Source organism: Aythya fuligula, chromosome 3 (genome assembly GCF_009819795.1).
Source record: "Aythya fuligula isolate bAytFul2 chromosome 3, bAytFul2.pri, whole genome shotgun sequence".
Taxonomy (NCBI): Eukaryota; Metazoa; Chordata; class Aves; order Anseriformes; family Anatidae; genus Aythya; species Aythya fuligula.
The window spans coordinates 1721500-1741728 of NC_045561.1; the positions used below are offsets into that span (position 1 = coordinate 1721500).

The 20229-nt window shown below is 44.6% G+C and overlaps 1 protein-coding gene across 1 annotated transcript in view; it reads left to right on the forward strand.

The window, feature by feature from the left end:
* The window catches only part of SPTBN1 (spectrin beta, non-erythrocytic 1), a 135194-nt gene that overhangs the window by 25072 nt on the left and 89893 nt on the right, over window positions 1–20229 (forward strand). The window contains exon 2 of the mRNA XM_032185876.1: window positions 15074–15270. Within this exon, the coding sequence (XP_032041767.1) occupies window positions 15123–15270 (148 nt within the window). The 5' untranslated portion in view covers window positions 15074–15122. The remainder of the gene's footprint in view (window positions 1–15073; window positions 15271–20229) is intronic.

Genomic DNA, 20229 nt, shown 5'->3' on the forward strand with positions numbered 1-20229 from the left:
GTAGATTCGTGGAGAAGAGCCAAGTGAATGTACCTTGTTATGCCATTTTGTGCTGGTGGAAAGAAAGCGCTCACGATGTAATCTGAAATGGCAAAGCCATTACACGTCAGTGACAAAAAATGCCAGTGATTTTCTCCTGATCTTACTTTCATATTATTTACTGTCAGCTGCAGTACTTTGCATGTTCCAAGTACTTTGTGGAATACATTTAATGAAGCGAGGTTCAGAAAGCTGGCTGGGACTGGGCTCCTCCTGCAGGCAGCTTAACCCGAGCACTGGCCTCAGCGAGCGGTGAGTGGCTGTGCAAGGCCTGGAGAAGCAACAGTCCCAGAGAGGTGGAGCAGGCATTGTTTGCCAGGAACTGGAATTGAATGGTGAGGATGAGTGGGTATTTAGCACGGTTTCTTGGAGACGGTGAGGTATTTTATCACTGATTCTAAACACTGGAGGTTCGGGGTGATGTGTCAGGCTTGGGTTTTGTGAAATGAGGTAAGAGTGAAATAGTCTTATGGCTTTCAAAAGTTGCTAGATAGTGAAACAACAGCCAAGATCCTCTTTAAATCTGAAATGACTATAAAGTAGCATGCGTTGAATAATGAAGAGAGATTGCTGTTGAGAGGAGACAAGTGGTGGTCAAAAGTTAATGGTATTTGAATGCGGAACTCTAGAATATTCTTCAAAGATAGTATGCGTAGTCACCATATTAAAAACTCAAAAAGCAAATAAGTGATAAAAACAATATCTAAGGTACTGCCCAGTTGATAGAGCTTGTAGGTCTTTAACATCTGTACGCAATTATTTAGCTTCTCTGGATTTTTCGTCCCCTGTAGTGCACATTTCTCACTATGAACTAATAGTACATAATAATAAAATCTTGGGTGTTTGCCAGCACAAACAGGGTTTTGGCTAAGTTCTGGAGTGTTTGTGGCAGTAAAAAAGCAATGCAGCTGTTGGGTTGGGTACGTGCCAGCCAAGGATCTATTTCCCAGACAAAAAACTCAAATCAGAATGAAGTAATGATGAGATATTTTACATATCGTTGCTTTATGCTGCTTTTCCTCAGCTTCTGCGTGTGGTGACTCTGGGATTCGTAAACAGGGATTGTGTGTTGAGTGTGTGGTAACCACTTGAAACTGAGTAATCGCAGAAGAAATACAATGTATTTGCTTGTGATTTTTTTTCCCGAAGTACTTCAGAAGATTGGGTTTGAGTGTGAAAATACTGTGTAAAGCAACCTTGTTTCCCTGTGAGGTCAGCACAAGGGACCATGAAGCTCTTGGCCCAGATGACAAGGGCATTTTTTCTGTTGTTGCAAAGTGATTTCCATTGCCTCAGTATGCAAAGCTCTGCATGTACATGACGCAGTGTTTACATGCTGCCAGAAGCTGTTTATAACAAGGTGCCAATAACAATAGTTAGATATTTTGAAACAGTTCAATGCCATTGTTCGGCCGTGTTGCCTGTCCTGCCCCGGGCGGTCAGAGCTGTGAGTAGCACTCACCTGGAGCTGGCCAGTTCCCTGGGCCAGGGACCTGAGAGCCCTCCCGCTGCTGGTGTCCAGGGAAGGGCCCATGTGGACTGGATGCTGCCATTGCCAGCACAGCCACAGCTCGGACCTGTCAGCAGCTCCCTCGCCCTGCGGAGCTGTGCTCATGGGGAGCAGCAGCCTGGGGGAGCACGACTGGGGCAAACACGGAGCCAGGGCCTTGCAGAGTCCTTCAGGCTCACGTGGGCAACAATAGCTTGCAGTGTCTGCCACTCAAGAGGCGTTTTGGGTAAAACTTCAATGTCGTGGTCCGGTGTGACACTGTTGCTTTTTATGGAGTTATTTATTAGGCTTTTCTCATGCTGCTCATGAGTACCAGTATTACCTTGAGGTTTTGGGGAAACCTGTTGTGGTCTTTTTACAGCAGCTGAGGCAACTTTGGTGTTCCAGGAGAGCCAGCCCCTTTCACAGGATGTGCAGAAGTGTACGAGGCAGTACTCTAAACACTAGCAAGCTGTCATGAGGAACCTGCAAATAGTCATTGCTATAGCTTATATAAAACAGTATCTCCATCTTGCATGGGACAACATATAAGGGTGTGTACTAAAATACCTACTCCCTGTATTCCCCTCCAAAAGAAACACAAAACAAACAAACAAACCAAAACCTTTAGCGTAGTTGAAACAACAAAGACCCAAAATAATGACCCAAGCTATTTAAGATGTAGCTTTTCTGGGCTATTGCTCCCCATCCATCATCTCATTTCCCAGAGCTTTAAATTCTGGCCCATGTGCTTTTTCCTCCCAGGATACATCTCAAAATGTTTGGTCACAAATGCCCTGAATAACAAATCGACTTAATTTAGATGACATTAAGGCTCTTTAACCCATTTCAAAGGACAGGACCGCACTGGAGACTTACAGGCATGCGTTTAAATTAAGGCGATAATGATAGATATTTCTTTTCCTTGCTTGAAAACTCCTGACAATTTTATCTATGCATCAGATGAAAGTTTAAGGGGAAGGGTTTCTGTTAGTCTTTTCGGGAGTTGGCTGAAAAAAATGTGAAGAATGTAGAAAGGAATTAACAGCTGGTGTCCATTTAAATCTTCAGTGATGGCAGCCACAGGCAGTGTGCTTGCTTTTACCTGTTATCTTCCTCTGGTTAGGACCCACCAAGCCCTGAAAGATTAGCTGAGAATTAAGGAGACCAGTTTGCACACTGTGCCCTTGATGCTTCTGTCCGGAGGCGAAGGAGCGGGTGATGTGATGTGTGTTTCCTTTCCTCTGGGGGGGAGGAGATGGATTTCTCCCTCCTTGTGAACCACTGCTCAATCTGTGTTCGGTTACGTGAATGAGAAATTGTTGTTGGCCTAGTAGAATTAGGCCATCTGCTATTGAGCTCGGTGCTGTGCTTGGATGGCTGCTGACTTTTTCTCTTTTACTGGGAAAGGATGGCTCTTCAAATAGCTTTCAGCCTTTTTTTGCTTCTGCACAGTCAAAAATGTACATATGTGTGGAGGACCTCATCTTGGAGGGGGAATGACAGGAGAGCTTTGCAATGGAGCCCTGCGCTCAGCACTGCGGCAGGTGTGTGCTGGCTGGGGCTGCCTGCCTGCAGAGCTCTGCTTGTGCCTGCGAGGTCTCTGCTGGTGGGAGCACGATGCCTCTAAAGCAGAGGCATGCGTCGTGCACATGTTCCCTCCTTGTCTAGGACCTTCCTGAGGGCACCTGCCATCCCAGCGCCTTGGTGCAGAGAACTGTTCATTTTGTAAAGAGAAGGGAACGTCAGGGACTCAGAGAGAAATGCACTGAAGGATGCTCAATACTCTGGTAGGTTTTTCTCTGTAGAGAGCAAAGGACTGCTTCAGAGGCTCCCAGGGCAACCATGCTGTGGGTACAGCACCCCTTTTCTGGTCTTGAGTGAGGCGTGCAATGACCACCTTGCATTGAAACTGTTGCACTTTGTGATGACTTGCGGGACGACTCCTAGCTTGGCTTTTCAAGTGGGGCACTGGGTGTCAAACTGATCTGCTCTGTTTCTCAATTTGCTGTCTGACCAGTTCTGAGTTATGGAGTATTGTCATCCTGTAAACAGCACTTAAGTCTTGTTGTAATTGCACAAAAGCAAAAGTTGTCCCATTCTTTTGGTAATTCTGGTTTTCTTTTCATTAAAAATTAACAGCTGCAGTCCACGTGGTTCCTATAACACTCTCCAGTGCTGTACTGGGTTTGGCTGACGAGAGGCTAAGCCTTCTGTGATCTTGGCTGTGACCTGGGCTTCAATAGCTGACGGAAATGCTCATTCTGGAGCGGTCTTTGAGCCTCCTCTGGGACCACCATGCTGTCCAAACCCGAGTTCTTTACTAGGCCCATTCCTCATCCCAGCCTTGTGGCAGTGATGAGGCATCTCTGGTTAAAGCAGAGCCAGCGCAGCTAGGGAGGTCTTGGGAACCGCTGGTCCCTGGGCCAAGCTCCAGCAGGAGACCAGGTAGAAGTCATTGTGGCATTGCTGTGGTGTAGCTGGTCCTGCCTTAAGTCTCTTCTTGATGAGAGCCTAGGGGTGTTTGGGCTCGGGGTTGCTCCTTCCTGAGTTGCTGCTGGAGCTCAGTGTGCTACTGAAACCAGCTGTTGCTTCAGCTGTGTTGCCTGCTCTTGTCCTATGAAGTGCATTAACAAAGCTTTCCCTGTTTCTTTCCATAAAATCTGTTTGTTGTTTGTTTGTTTTTTGCTAATCTAAAACCTGCTGGCTGCATAGCAGGTTATTTCTTCCAGGCTGGCCCTTTAAATTGCTTCCATGCTCTGCCTGCCTGGCTGTGAAATACCTCAGATGAACAAAAGCCTACACAACAAAACATCCTCCGCTCCCTAGGCGTCTCCCTGGGTGCGGTTTCCCACTGCTGCTCTGCAGTTTGGAGGCAGAGCCAAAACAGCTCGGTCTCATTCTTCCTGTGCTGGAAGTTATCATCAGACAGCCCTTCACCGCCCCGCATCTCCTAGGAAGGAGGAGGCAGCCTGCATGCCAACCGTCTTGCTGGAATTTCTCCTCCTTGGCTGAGCACAACGGAGCCTGAAAGAAACAGCTCCAGGGAGGTTTGTCTAGGCACACAGCAGCATGCCCTGAGATTGCTGCCCGTTTTTGCATCCTTCCCCTTGGGTGCTCAGCCTCCCCCAGTTGCATCTCCTTCTGGCTGTGTCTCTGCTGGGGGCAGAGGCAGCACCCAGGGGAGCCTCACCTCACAGCCCGTGTGATGGAATTGTTAAACCTTGTTATATTCTTGCTTCATTCCAGTTTGTCAGACATGTCTCAGTGCTTAAGGTGGTCAAAAAGCAATTTTTTGCTGTGCCCCTTTCTTTTTCCATGCACCTTAGCTACACAGTGTTCCAGGAGTTGGGCAGCTGCACTGGAAAATAGCACTTTCTATTCTCTGGACAGACTCTCCTTGGTCTGTGCTCCTGACCTGCCGTCACGAAGTCAACTATGCACATTTATTAACTGTCAAAGAAGTTGGAAGCTATATTAATAACAAGGTTAGGAAGGGTGGGGTGGAGAACTAGAGAGGGCAAATAGAAGTGCAGGAGAGCCAGCAGCCGGCTGGCTGGATCCTTAGCCCTGTTTACTTGGCAGCCCTCCTCCTGTAAGGAGGTCAGAGCTATCGCATCTCAGGTTGCCAGAGAGAGGCTGCAGGAGGAGGAATGTGCTCGTGGATGTCATTGTGTTGATCCACTGCAGCCAGCTCTTAGTTAGCTTTTGCGTATGCACATTTCAAAGGCAGGCTCAGTTGTCCTCTCATTGCAGGTGTTCTCTTATCAGAAATAAATGTAATTTGTAGCCATTGCTTCTCTATAAGACTCACTTGGTAGGAGCAGGAGGTGAGGCAGAACCTCCAATTGTGGCTTTATCAGTAAGACACTTTGCATGACATCTCCGGTCCCTCTCCCTTCCCCAGAACTTGTCTGGAGCTCTATTTGTTTGGTTTACTATAACAGATGTAAACTTAGAACTGTTTATTACATGGTACAGACAAGCAATTGCAATTTTTATTGAAAGATCAAGTCATTTAATTTCCTTTTTCCCCTAAGGACTATTTCACTTTAGCTTACAGGCTGTAGCTGCTTCGGGGCAGTGTCTGTGATGCCCCTCGGCAGCCCGGCCAGCCAGCTCCCACCTGGCACTGCCAGTTTGCTGCAGCGCTGGGCTGGAGCGCTGTCAAAGCAAACAGGGATGCAGCCGAGGGCATTCGGGTTGTCTGGGACCTCCTGCCAAGTTAGGGTCATGGTGAGGGTCACCATGGTAAGGTTTGTCTGCTCTTCTCCGGGCACAGACAGCGAGCCAAAGAAGAACCAGGAGTCTGACAGCCTTCAGGAAGGGGGAGTGTCTTGTCTTGTGCTTGTTGTTGTTGTTGTTGTTTTTTTTTTTTTTTTTTTTTTTTGTTTTTCTTTCTTTTTGACTGACACAGAGCTGGCTTCCAAAGCTCTGCTCTCTTCTTTGGGTTCTGGGTCATGAGAGAGTAGGGACCAGAAAAACTCCTTTCTGAGGGTAACTGATTTTTCAGTGGAACTCTAATCTGCACAAACACTTGAAAAATACTAAAAAGGACTCCATTTTGTTCCAGTGAAGTAAAAGGTAAATATCGCTGTAGGCAATTGCTCTCTATTTTCACATTCTTTTGATGAAGGTCAACACCCAGATAGCTCTAGAACATGGTAATACTAAATATTGTCCTTCGAAGTCTCAGTGACCACTAGGCTCACTGGGAAGAAGGAATTTTCTCTGGAAGTTTCTCTGGAAGCCTCCTGACACTGGTGAAAGACGTAAGCTTTCGCTTCTGCCAGACTGTGAAGCAAGATGTTCCAGGTGCCCTCCTTCAGATTAAGGATCCAGCGTACTCATGGATGAATGCTTTCAGCTGGATTCTTCAGAGGTATTTGGAAAATGCACCTTTGCTCTGCTGCTTGAGGATGGAGAAGGGCCAAATGCAGAGGCTTTTAACAAACTACAAGGCTGTTCAAAGTCTGAATGCTCCTTTGAAACAAGGCCCCATCTCTGTGGTATGTCACTAAAAATCTGCCAGGGTAGGTGTCCATCTATAAATATGGAGCTGATGGATTTCTGAGCATATTTTCACTTCCTTGCCTCTTCCATTATGACTGTGAAGCAACTGAATTGTTTCAAAGCTGAAGTGTGTACCAGAATAAATGTTATCTTGACAGTGAGAGCATACGTAAAGAAGGGCCTTCCTGTAGTTCCAAAGGGACTGAGCTGGCCCCTGCAGCTTGCATGACTAACCCCAGTTGATTTCACCTACTTGATTTAATTCTACTTACAAATACAAGCATCCCTTATGATGTATGTCATGAGCATACTGTTATTCCAGTCTACTTCCTTTTTAAACTGTATTAGCTCACCCCCACCACCACTAGGTTTAAGAACGTGAGCTGTAGAAGTTGAGGGGCTGTTGGCCTGCTGACAACCCCATACCTCAGAAAACTACAGGCATGCCAACTGCTTGTTGCAAATAACCCCGTGTGCGGTCAGTGCCCACAGGTGCACAAACACGTGTTTCTTGTCTTGTAAAGCTCTGGCGACAGCGAGGTCACAGTTCTGGTCACTGTCCAGAATAGGGTCCCCAGCTCCGCAGCTCGTTGTTCACTTCCAGTTTCAAAGGAACCAGCTGCGTTTGCTTTTGGATGGTCAAACATCAGAACAAGTCTGCAAAGTTAGGCTAACAGATTTGTTAGATTTGTTTAAAACTTGTAAGATGGCACTTGTATTCTACTTCACAGGAATATATTCTTTGGGCCTAGGGTTTTTAACAGGTACCTTCTGGGTGTGCTTTATCGGGACATATTACCCTACACAGCAATGCAGCCTTTTTTCAAAATGGGTGCAAGAAGACACTGCCTGGGATGTACACACTGGGAAATGATAGATGCAGGAATGGAGCTGGGGTGAAAAACTGTAGAGCAGAGGAGATGAGCTGGTCCCCCCCGGTTCTTTTTCCAGGTGAGTTGTTTGCATGGAAGAAGGGCGCTCTCAGATGCATCTCACCAGGCTGCCCTTGAGAGACACCCCACAGGAGATTCAGAAAGTGTTTTTTTTAAAGCAGTGGATGTTGGTTTAGGGCTGCACAGGCTGAAAACCTTGGGAATTTCCTTTTTGACTTAATTAGGAGCAGAAAACAGGGTGACAGGGTTTTAAAAAACACCCAGCTGATGTTTCATGAGACAGTTCTGGATGCTGAGTTGCATCTTTTCTGGCCACCTGGTGCCTTGGGGTGGCTTGTCAGAGCGAGTGAAGCTGTATGTAACCTGTGGGCCTCTCTCGAGCAGCCATGGGCTAGCTTGTGATGTACGTAGCTGAGCTGAACTGTACTCTTACAATACTAAATGGCGTTTGGCCCTGACTTAATTTGTGGAAAGAGTGTTCAAGGAAAACTGTAAATCCACAAGGAAAGAGGTTGAGTGCTCTGTTTTACTAGAAAACTTAATAGGGATATGGCATTCTTTAACCTTTGGATGAGCCCTTGCATTATGTGGAGTTTTATCAACACAATCCTTACCCGTGCTTTGTGTGTAACTTGATGTGAACTGCACCACCATCCCGTGTGTCTGGCTCCCTGTACATTTTCCCTTTCAGAGATGTGGAAGGATGTTGCTTGCTGCAAGTGTGACGAGTGGCTGATAAGCAGAGTGCTCCCCGCCTCGCTCCCCAGAGCAGCCTGACAAAATGCCTTCTGCTTCCACATTCTTCAAGTGATGAGGGGAAGAGGAAGGGCACTCCCAAAAGGGATTTGGTGCTTACTCCACCCTGAAGCGTAATGTGTGGTAGTGCTCTGTTTGGCTTGATTGCACATTCCTCTTCACTAACTTCTTTCAAAAAACTGTCACTACCTAAAACGTCCCATTTTTTTCTGGTTTGCGTACAATTGGCAGAGGGTCACGGGCTTCTCTAGAGGGCAGCTCAGAGACCAAGTCTCATGTGAGCTTCCCTGTGGGGAAGTGAGGGAGTGCTGAGCATTTCCACCCTGCGACTCCTACCAAGTGCCTGGGCTGAGGCGACACCGATCTCGGGCTTCCCTGAAGGCTGAAATTGTAGCCTACAGCACAGACAGAATCCACGTTTATGAAGACTAGAAGATTGTAATGGTCCTGGCTAGAATTGAATATTTTGAAATGGAAATTGGGTGCAAGTCTATGGAATAACTTCCTTTCAGTCATTATTGCTTGCTCAGTGCTCCTGGCAAGGTGCTTGGCTGCGAGCGCTGCGTTTGCCAAATCTTTGTGCTTTGCAGTCCCTGTACTGTGCATTGCACATGTTGGTCGTAGGTGCATAACAGTCGCCCCTGCTGAAAGCATTTGGGTTGCCTGCACTCAGTGAGCTGTATTTTTGTTTATAGCGAACAGTGTGAACACTTTTTGAAGTTGCTTGAATGCTCAAGTAATGAGTACCAGTCCCCCAGCTAGTGTTGCGTCCCAGGGACTTCAGAGGAAAAATGAGAGCTTGTAAACTGCTCTGAACTCCCAGTTTGATGGCTTTCAAATGATGGGTTATTTAGGATGTGGGAAGTAGATCTCACTCATGCGAAGGACAGGCTGCATGATTGTAATGACCTTTGTGCACTTTTCCAGCCTGTATTGGGAATAAAGAGGCTTCAGTCTTGCTATGTTTGCGCATTCCTGAAGTGTCTGTGCCCTACACACTGATTGTGGCATTTGACTCCCTGGTAGCACAGCCTGTCCACCCCTTTCCTGTGACCTTTTTGGGGTGCTTTCAGCTCCCAGCCTCCACAACCCAGAGTGTGCACAGCCAGAGGAGGCAGCATCAGTCAGTGGGTTGACGTGGGGAGCGGGCAGGAAAGCAGAGACAAAATTTGTAAAGCACTTTTGGGTTGCAAAATGCAGCAACACCTTGGTTCTGTTTGTTGATGGAAAGATGAGACTGGGAGCCAGACACTGCATGCAAGAAACAGAGGATGTTGTAGGGGAATGAAAGCCTTGCCACGTTAGTACCTTTATTATTTTACAATTGGATTAGCAGCAGTTGAACCATCAAATGTCAGCAGTTGTGTTACTCACACCACGCTGTCCGGATGGGAGGCTGCTCTCCCCTGTGTGCTGCAGCTCATGTAACATGAAGTAGTTGTCTCTGGGCCGAGTGTGAGGGCAGGATGCGCACTGAGACATGTTTTCCAGTCTTCCAAAGGTTTGCACAAATAACTTTTTCGGCTTGTGTGTTCTGTAGAGTTCCAAGCTTCTGACTCTTTATTTTTAAAATGCTTGCAGGATTTGCTTTGCTGGGGGTGGGGTGGGGTGTTGAGCATGTGTCATTTTGCACCCAGCCATAAGCTTCTCCTAAGGGGCCCCTGTATCCGGCTGGCCAGTTCTCCTCTCTGTAGAAGTTAAGGTGAGTCTCACCCAGCTGTGGGGATGAGATGCATCTGATTCTCAAGAGTTCAGAGGACTTCCCGGATCCTCCAGAATAAATATGGGATTCAAAATGACATTTTAGAAACATGTGCTCCCTGTTGAGCTGCTGTTAAGAGGGAGCTGAATATTACTGAGAATAAACCCAAACTCCAATTACATCTTAACTAGATTTTCTTCCTTTTAATAATAATAAGTCCTTTAAGTGAATTTGTTGCTTAAGAGCTGGACTGATTACCTAGTGTGAGTCATCAGTAGGAGAAGAGCAGTACAGACCACGAGTGGAAGCATCTGGCGGTGGTCCTGCACAAAGGGTAACTGAATTGATCCTCTGTTTGTCCAGCCTTGGTTTTGCAGAGGACTACAGGAATGGAGGCAACAAGAGGAGAGAGCCCTTGGCTTCACTGCAGTGGTTGTGCTTATAGTTGTTTCTGGCCCCATGCGGTCTAGGAACCTCGAGATGCAAGTGTCTGTGTCCTGTTTTCAGCCCTCCCAGCCATTCAGTCGGGTGTAGTTCACATTAGCTCTCAGGGAAACTGCGATCAGTTGAACTGTGCGTTAGCTGAGGGATAGGCTATTTACAGAAGTAATGAGACCATTTGGGATTGCTATGCAAATTTTGCTTAATCATAACATCGTAAAACCTCTTGACAATCCTTAGGTAGTAAGAGTAACGTGAAACTAACAACAGGTTAGAGCATCGAACAGGAGAAGAGTAACTTGAAAAAATAATGTTTACTTTAAATATAAATGCAACTATTAAGAAGTAATTCCAGATGTTTAGTTATGGCAGGAGTTTAGTGATTATAGTCTTAGCCCATTTGTGAATTACATTATCGCATTTGAAAGTAGCCAGTGAATTTTTTAAAAATGAATTCATTCTTCAGATGGCCTGAATAGAACTGTTTGTTTTCTATTATCTGAGAAACAAATGGAGCAGAATCTGGTTTATTTATGAAAGTAAATACAAAAGGTCTGACCCTTGGATATTGCCTTTGAAAACTGAGAAAATGCTTTTCCTGGTAGCTGATTCTTCTTGAAGCCATTTATTCTTTTTGAAGATAACGCCAACCTCTCCACCCCGAAATTATGCAATATATTTTAAAGAATGCTTTGAAATGGTTTCATCTCTTTATTCTCATGCGGTCTTCTGCTATTGTATCAGCTCTGCAGAAAGCAATAATGTGTTACATTTTACCAATGAAGATAGAAGGTTTCAAAGTTACAAAACCTTTTTTTTACCCATCCTGACAAGTCTGTCCCAAGTATTTTGGGGATGGGAGCAATAGCCTGCTACTTTCTAGTTCACCTCGGTGCTTGCTTGTTCCTGTAATTGCCTGCTACTGGCTCCCAGGCCTCGCTGCATTCAGTGTGGGCATGGAATTTTAGGAGGATGTGGACTGGGTGAGAAACTGCAGTGCCCATTTTCTGTTTTTAAGCCCTGTCTAAAGGGCACTTAGAGTCTACGTGCAAATTGTAATGAAGCTGGGACCAGCCACCCTAAAAAGTCTTGTTATCAGTATGCTTGTCATCTTCATGTTCTGAGCACGGGTTGGTTTGGAGCCCTCTCTATTAAGACTGCTCAGGATGCTGACAGCTGAAATTCACGTTACATTTGGCTCTCCACAAAAAGACATTGTTCCTTTATTAGATTGCTGTTTCAGCTTAAAGCCCAGGATGATTAAATTGCAAAGGTTGTTTTCCTGCTGGAGCCCAAGCTTTCTTCTGTCTGAGTGCTTTTTGCCTGTGCTTCATCCTCTGTAGTGATTTCTTGCAAGGGAGGCAGTGGGTGCTTTGCGCATGAGTGGAGTGCGCTGCAGTAAGCGAGCGGGGAACAATGCAGCCCTCTCCCCATGCCGTGCTGACTGCGCAGTTAGGAAAACAAGGCCGTGCTCACAAAGGACTTGTCGAGATCATCAAGCAGTGGAAGCCCAACCAAATAAAATTACAGAATTACAGAATCACAGAATTTCTAGGTTGGAAGAGACCTCAACATCATCGAGTCCAACCTCTGACCTAACGCTAACAGTCCCCACTAAACCATATCCCTAAGCTAATTTACGGTAGTGAGCAGCAATTACATGTGTCAGGCTAAAAATAAATATGTATATGTTACTCGTATGCATTTGTTACATACATATGGCTTTTTAACCTATGTCTTTCAAATGCAGGGCTAATTTTGTGGGTGGCCGATCACACCTGAGGTTATTAATAGTGAACTCAGCTACATCAAGAACTCCAGAAAAACTGTCAAGCATTTCTACCTTATGCTCTGGGCAGTTGCAGGTAGTGGTGCTGTTTCCATTTGTCAGATAGGGATATCCATAATTTAGAAACAAGACTTGCAATTCTAACTCAGCGCATCTGCAAGAGCTGCACTTCTGCAGTGAGAAGCAGGGAGGTTTCTACTGGAGCTGCTGGTTCTCTCCCCATGCTGCTCCCCAAGGTGTTGGGGCTTGGGCTAGGCAGGAGCTGCAGCGGGGCTTTGGGAAGAATGGTTTTCAACATGGGCTTAAGGCTGTGACTGCATGTTATGCAGTTAGCTCTTACTTTGGAAGAGGGCACAGCAGTTTATTTACAGTTAGGGTTCAGTTGTGGTATCTTCATCTCATCCTAGCAGTGCTTTGCTGCAAGGTAGTTATTTTTATCACTGCAGTGTGTCTCTCTTAACCTCTCGTGGCTGTGTTGTTGTGTTGGAATCCTAGAAAAGAGGACTTGGTGTCAGCCAGTGAAACGGGCATTTCTTTTAATTCAACAGCCTTACAGGACCAGAGCTAAGGTCACATTTTCTAGCCCTATAGGTTTGAGCTATCAGGTTCATTTCATGCCCATTTAATTAGATATTGCTTGTGTAGTGCTCAAGAAGGGGAAGGGAAGAAATAAAGCACAACTTACAGTTGAATTTAGTCTGGATCCAGTTGTGTGTAGATCTGAATGCAGGTGATACAGAAATAAATGAAATTGGATGGCTTGCAGTATCTATGCTAAACAAGCATATGGCTGCACCCAGATTTTAGGGTTATTGCTTTTATTTTTGTAGTATGAGCCGCTGCTTTTCCAGCAGCACGTTTCCTCTTCTGTTGGGCAATTAGGAATGCAGACAGATGAGAAGATTGAACCTGGTGCTGTGTAACAGTCGGATTCTACTTGTTGTTTATAGCAGGGTTACTCTGTGGATTTAATGGGAATTAACCCTGATTTTTGCCTCTGTACAGGAGTCAATGGGAGGCTTTTGTCTGGGCTTGAGACTAGATCAGGATCAGCCTGTGATTGCTGTGCAGAAATGCTCCTTGCTGTGTGCTGCTGGGATCTAGTCCTTGCCTCCTTCCTTGCATATCAGATGATCTTGGGGATCTTTTCCAGCCTTAACAATTCTGTGGTTCTATGATATCGTTTTGATTATCAGTAGTGGCAGAAGCCCTTCGGGGTTGTTCAGCCTCAAAAGCGCCCATGGTCAGAGCTCCTCCTGGAGGATGTCAGCCCGGGCACGGAAGGTGAAGGAGGATCATTTCAAAGACCTTTCCCAGAGTAGGTTTTTCCATATTCTGTCATTTATGTGGCAGCTTACCATAGCTAAAGCGATTTCTTCCCACCTTCTGTAAAGGTTAAATAGCTCACAAGCAGGCTTCAGCAGCAGCTGCTTATCTGACAGCCGTGGATGGGGCCCGTTTGCCATTTCTGTGCAAAGTGAAGGGATTACTTAGCAAGTAAATACCGGAAGCAACTTCTCATACGTGGTAGGGAACAGGAGAAAATCAACCCAGCTCTTTATCCCAGGGCTGTCTGGAAAAGTCATGCCTCTGAGCAGGGGCAGTAAATACGTTTTATTTTTTGTTGTTTTTTTTTTTTTTTTTCCTCTGTGGGCTGGATTTATGTCAGCTGCAGAATATCAGCAGTTTTTGGCATGAGTCTGGGCCTGGGAAAGCCATCAGTAGCAGGCGTTGTCGCAGCCCGCAGTGGGGCGGCTGAGGCGAGCGCTGTTCCCTGGGGTCAGCAGGTGGCACCAAGTGGCTGCGGGACCTGCCTGCGGGCCTTGGGACCTGCAGCTGCGCCCTGGCTGGGGACCCCAGCGAGCTCCAGGCGCCCCTTTATCCACTGGGGTGGCCATCTCGCTGGGGTGAGCTCGGCAAGTGGGGACACGTCGCTGCGCCCAGCCCATGCCAGGGTTATGGGCTCAGGGGAAGTGCGGGGCTGGCTCTGCAGCTGGTGCTGGGCTGAAAGGCGCAGCAAGGAGCCCCACGCTCCGACCTGGTGCCGGTTTGGCTATTTTTGTCATCGCAGGGACAACTTCAGGAGAGAGAGCAGAAGGAAAGAAACAGCTTAGCAGCCATTTATAACCTCTCTCTCTTCCCGTAGAGGAGGTGTTAGGCTCTTTTATACTTACCCTGCAGATAAGTGCATGCAAAGTCTAATTAGAAACCAGTATGCATATGCTGCCGGTGTCCTGCTGCCTGAAGAGGAGACCCTCATGTAACGAGTTGCGTTGGTGGGCTACCGCTTCGTCGCTAGGGAGAGCTCAGAGCGATGCACCAATTGGCGTATTTAGCTGGATGAGCTCATCAAAATATTCCCAGGACCAGTCACACAGTCAGTGTATGTATGAAAAAAAGAAACGTTTCTTCAGATCTATGTTAAAAGGTTTCTGCTGGTCAAACACTTCTGTGACTTCTTAAGCGTTTACATTTTTTCATCGGAATTTGCACCATTTTGTAAAGGTGTCAAGGCTTTCTTTGCCTGTCAGGTTTTTCTTAGCTGTCTTACCACGGGTCCATATGCTTTAGTCAACATTCAGAGATCTACTTAACAGACAGACTGCTTTTGAAAACAACAATTATGGAAGCGTTTTACTGCACCGTTTCATTTTCATCCTGTAGAGCTGAGCGTGACAATTCTGCATATGTGTATGCAGCAAAACATTGGTATTTAAGTCTTGTTTTTGTAAAGTCCTTTTTTTTTTTTTTTTTTCCCCTCTTATTCTAAGAGGACCCTGAGCATTCATTTGCTTTCTCAAGGGCTGTTTGGTATCTAATCTGTTCTTGAGCACGCACCTGGGCTTTTACTCAGTCACTGATTTCTTAAAAGTCTTGAGCTGTAACTTTACTACTTATTTCCAATATATGTATGTTGTTTAAACCCACTATGTTAAATATTTTTTTTTCAGAGGATTTTAAGAAGAGTCTGATGCTGAGAATAGATTAAGAAGAATCAGGATGACGACAACAGTAGCGACAGATTATGACAATATTGAAATCCAACAGCAGTACAGTGATGTCAACAACCGCTGGGATGTTGATGACTGGGACAATGAAAATAGTTCTGCCCGCCTGTTTGAGCGATCCCGCATCAAGGCCCTAGCTGGTAAGTACCTATCACACAGGCAAAACACTGGGACTGCATGTAGGTGGTAGCATGGGATACTGTCTGTCTTCAGTGCCTTTACCCTGTCAGTCAACTGGAGCTGAAATTTTCCTGAGGTCAAATGCAGTTTGACTGAACACTTTTTGAGATTTGTTCCTCCGTTGACATCAGTGGGACATGATGGTCTCACATTGCTTTGCAGGATGTGCTTATATATGACATTTCACAAAACCTGATGGCTTGGATTAACTTTGAAGACTCTGTTGGTGTAAGCACAGGGGGGCAGACATTTCATCCATATTTTATTTTTTCTTAATTATAAGGTTGCACTGACTCTTTCTCCCTCCTTTTTTGCATGTGTGTGTGTGTGAGGGTGAAAACGTGTTTTACTATTATCCCTCAGCAGTACCTTAGGTATAAAAACAAGACAGATACAGGTATCCTTTAATTACATTTTCATCTGCTTGGGTTAAAATACTACATTGACATGTTGGAAAGACAGTGGTATGGAGAAGCTACAAATATTAACATTTTGAATCAGAGACTCAGATCTTGACTGTGGTTGAAAAATTATTTCAGATGCAGATTCTTGAAAGAGCATCTGCTCAGGCAGAACCTTCTGGAGACTTGATCGCAGCAAAGGAATTTCTTTGGAGAGTATCCCAGTTCTTTGGGGTATATAACCAAAGCTGCTTTAAATTGATTTCCTTTCAAAATAAAGGACAAGATAACGAATTCTTGAACAAATGAGACCAAAACCAAAATTCTCATTTTAAGCTATTGAGACTGACCGATTTAAGCAATGTTGCATGGAAGTAGCTGCAGGTAAGTTATAGGCTTCCTATGCATCCAGTGCTGCTTAGCCCTAGAATTGGCTGCACAGTACAAATATTAGTCAGTGGAGAGCAAGAATAAAATGTTTTTAAAAAAACAACTAAAACCTCTTTCAAATAATAATTGTCTACTTAGTTGATGGACGCTTGCTGCAGGTTAAAATATATACATTAAAGAACTTGAAATTTTTCAAATGAATTGACACTAACTTATTTGAAACTGTGGAAAAGGGGGTGCTAGAAAACATGTTTAATCTGTTGCCAAAACTACCCTGCTAGATTATACTGGCTGGTAAGTGTAGTGTATGTAATTGAAAGTATAAAATTCCTAATGTTCTCTGAAGATGCATGTGGATAATGAGCTGCTCGTTTTTATCCTGAGTGCATTCTTTGTCGAAGGTATTGGTATCCTTTCAGCCACACCTTTATGACTGCAGTGATACGACAGAGTTAACACTAACTTTCTGTGGCCACAGCTGACAACCTTGCTCTGCTTGCATATGTTAATATAACCTTCTGGGTGTCAAAATTGCTGATGGAGAAGGTAGCAGTAACTATTCCATTTTCCTATTACCTTTCCAAATAGATTACTTGAAATGTTACTTCTAGCCAACAACATTGATTGTGTTCAGAAGGTGCATGTGTTTTGTTATAATGATAAATATGTCCTTCTCATGTAAGAGATTTCTGGCACCTTTGAAATGAGTTTTTTAAATATTTCACTGTAGAAATAAATTTAGAATTCTAGAGCGACACGCTTGATTTATTGGTCTCATCAGATATTAACCATTTTGGTTGTGTTCACATTGTTTTGATGGGTGATGATGTTAGTTCCCAGATTTGTAAAAAAAAAAAAAAAATCAGGAGGATAACAAAATTCTGCTTTAAAATATCTTCATTTGGAGGGGTTCAGAATATCTCAGCAGTCCTGTAATGGAGGAATTGGTAGATGGAGAAAGGTAGTATTTAGTAAATAATGCTGAAACTACAGATTTTTCTGAAGTAGCAGAGCTTCTGTAGTACATGCTGTCTTGTGCTGAGTTACATTCTCATCAGCAGAGAAATTAAATTTGACTAGGTCTGCTTTTGCTTAAAACATTTTCCTATTGCATATTAAAGGCTGAACATTAACCAAATTTGTTTATGCAGCAAGGAGATTATGTCATGTCCTCTCAGTTCTGAGGCATTGCCCTGCAAAGCAATTTTTATGCATTCTGTAAATGATTTCCTGACTCTCATGGTACCATGCCCACATTCCTGACCTCTGAACAAAATGCCTCAGTAGCGTGGGACATACTGTAAGCACGGAAAACAGCTCAAAATATGCTGAGCTTTCCACTATTGAAATTTTAGTTACGGGGACAGTTTTAAACCCGACATTTTATAACAAGTTGAAGCAGGTTTATTAAATTTACTATACTGAGACAAAGGTATCATCTGCTTAATCTGTGATTCTGATGAGGCTGACTGAGCTGCAGCATACCCTTTCTCCTCTTAATGCTGCTGTGGGAATGCATTAGATGCAGAACACCTTTACGTGCCAGGCTCAGGGCAGGCTCAGGTTTGGAGCCAAGTAGCAGGGGGATAAAATAGTTCCTCCAGGTGTGCAGAGAGCAGATCGTGTCACCCTTACGAGGCAGGTAACTGTATCGGCTTAATGCAACTGCTTGCAGAAAGGGGGTGGTGAGTAAGGTCTTGATGCCTTTAGAAGACCTGTTAATTATACAGCAGCTCATCACAGAGTGCATTTGTATTACAGGTGAAATGCCTGACCTAGAATGGGGCTGTGCGAAGTGGAGTCAGAAGTAGCTGGTCAGATACATATGTTGGTAGGTTGGTAGAAGCTAGTGCTAGACAAGAAAAATCTTGACCTGAGTTTTTTAGTTTGATCTTGTTTGAGGGGAAGAAATGCATTTTACTCCTGCCAGATTAGCAGACATAGGCTATATTACCTTCCTTGGGTGTGGAACTGCTTTTAATACAAATCTCATTAGCAGGATTCAGGTCCCACATCTCGCCTTCATTGCTCTCAGTTGTTCCACTTAATTTTACAGCAAGCGGAGCTCCACACCTGAGTAATGAATAATAAACATGAAACTCTTACTTCAAGGAGAAGTAATGCAAGGAAAGTTCTTGAATTATTTAGGTAGCCTAAAACAAATACCAATTTCAAAGCAAACCATTTTGCTGAAGATTTGATTCAGAGCCATATTTAAACATTGTCCCAGAGAATTATGTCTTTCTTTTAATTTTTTTTTAAAGCATTTACGTACAATTATTTTAATTTGGCATGTTTCATACCTCTAATTTTCTACTGTTAGTGTTGATAATACTATGTGCTGCCAAAACTTGGCTGAGCGTGAGCCACTGCTGCAGCACTGCTTGAAATCCTAAACATGATGCATGGAGAGAGGAGCAAAGGGAGGTTTATGTTGCAAATCAGAGGGTATAGTTAAAGACTGAGCCACGATACTCCTGTCATCGTTCAACATATATTTTCTGATATACTTCCTGGTGGGTAGCCTTTCCTTGCGTCTCCCCCAAAAGGCAGGGACTTCCAGGTGGTTTATAGCTAGGGAAATTGACTCTCAGCCTAGAGCTGGGATAGCGATACTTTCTGTTATTGTGATCTATCAACTGAGACACTCTTCTCCTGAGATATCCTATAATTCAGCTGCCTGTCACAGGATCAAACATGATAATCACTGCCTGAAAGCCCATGTCTGGTACTGTGCACAAAGCCAGACTGGCTGATCTCAGGAGGCACTCTGGCTCTAATGTCCCAAATTTGACGACTGCTCCATTGTTTCCTGGGTGAATTTCACCACTCTCTGAGGCAGAAATAGTCATGTACCATCTTCAGGGCCCAAATTCGTTAAGGAGCAACCAGTCTGCTGTGACTTAGAAGGACAGTGCCTTGTTTCAGGCACCTGCATCTTCCCACATCTCCGAGGCTCAGGGCAGCTGTTTTGGATTGGCCATCTTTGGACAACAGCATTTTTCTTTCCAGAGGTTCTAGATTAATCCCATCCCATGACTGCCTGGGGATGTCCAGCACTTTCAGTATGTCTTCCTTTCATTGAACTGACAAGGTAAACCAAAAGTTTATGAAACACACATGTATGTAGCATTATCTCCTTGTCATAGTACAAAAGGTTTCATAATAAACAGACCCGCACTCACCCCATCTGTAAGATGCATGCTGTTGTGGTCAGAGGGAGAAATGGCATCAGCATTTTATGCTGCCTGACTAACGGCTGGGTATTCAACATGAATCTTGCTGTTGGTGCAAGGGTCTTCTGTCCACATCCTTCAACAACTTGTGAAGTGCCTCTACTGTGAAGTTCCATCTTGTGTTGACTCTAGCTTACTGTCATTCAAATGAAGTTTACTTCCTTTACCTTAAATGGAGAGAAAAGGTTGAAGAGCAGGTAGGCAAGAAGTGGATTCTGTAGCCAGAGTCTGATATTCTGTTCTAGAAAGAATCAGAATGGCCCCATCTTCCAGCAGGAAGGTGAGATGTTTAAAGAGCAGTGCGGGAGGCTGTGGTCAGAATAATCTGTGATCAGAACATCATAATGGAGAAGAGCTCATTTATAGCAGGTATGAGAAATAATAATAGAGAAGCACTAATGTCAGCACAGCGGCTGATAACAGATACCATCAAAGTGGTCAGTATATCATGAATACCAGAATGCTAATGATAGTTTAAGTTTAAACTGAAAAAATTGCCTGGGAACTCAGCTTTCAATCAGAATTCAGATTTGATGAAGGGATATGCAACCAGATTGGTTGTCATTCATGTTGAACTCACTCGCTCTGCAACTGATACGAGAAGAGGGTAACCGATCCTTGCTTTGTAAAGTAAGATACCCCACTGTAGGAAATCATCTTTCACCTGTCCTTGTTCTCCATGGTTCTTTGGAAGGTCTTGCTGGAAGACCAGGTAACTCTACCCGCTCAGTAGAAGCCAAAAAGATATCGTGTTTGTGCAAAATTCTTCATTCACAAATCCTCAAGTGTCGCATTTCGTCCATCAAGGACCATTAGCTAACAAGATTTGCTGTGCAGCGTCTTGGCTAACAGAGCTCTTAGGAAAGCCTGCAGAAACAGTTCAGTTGTTCAG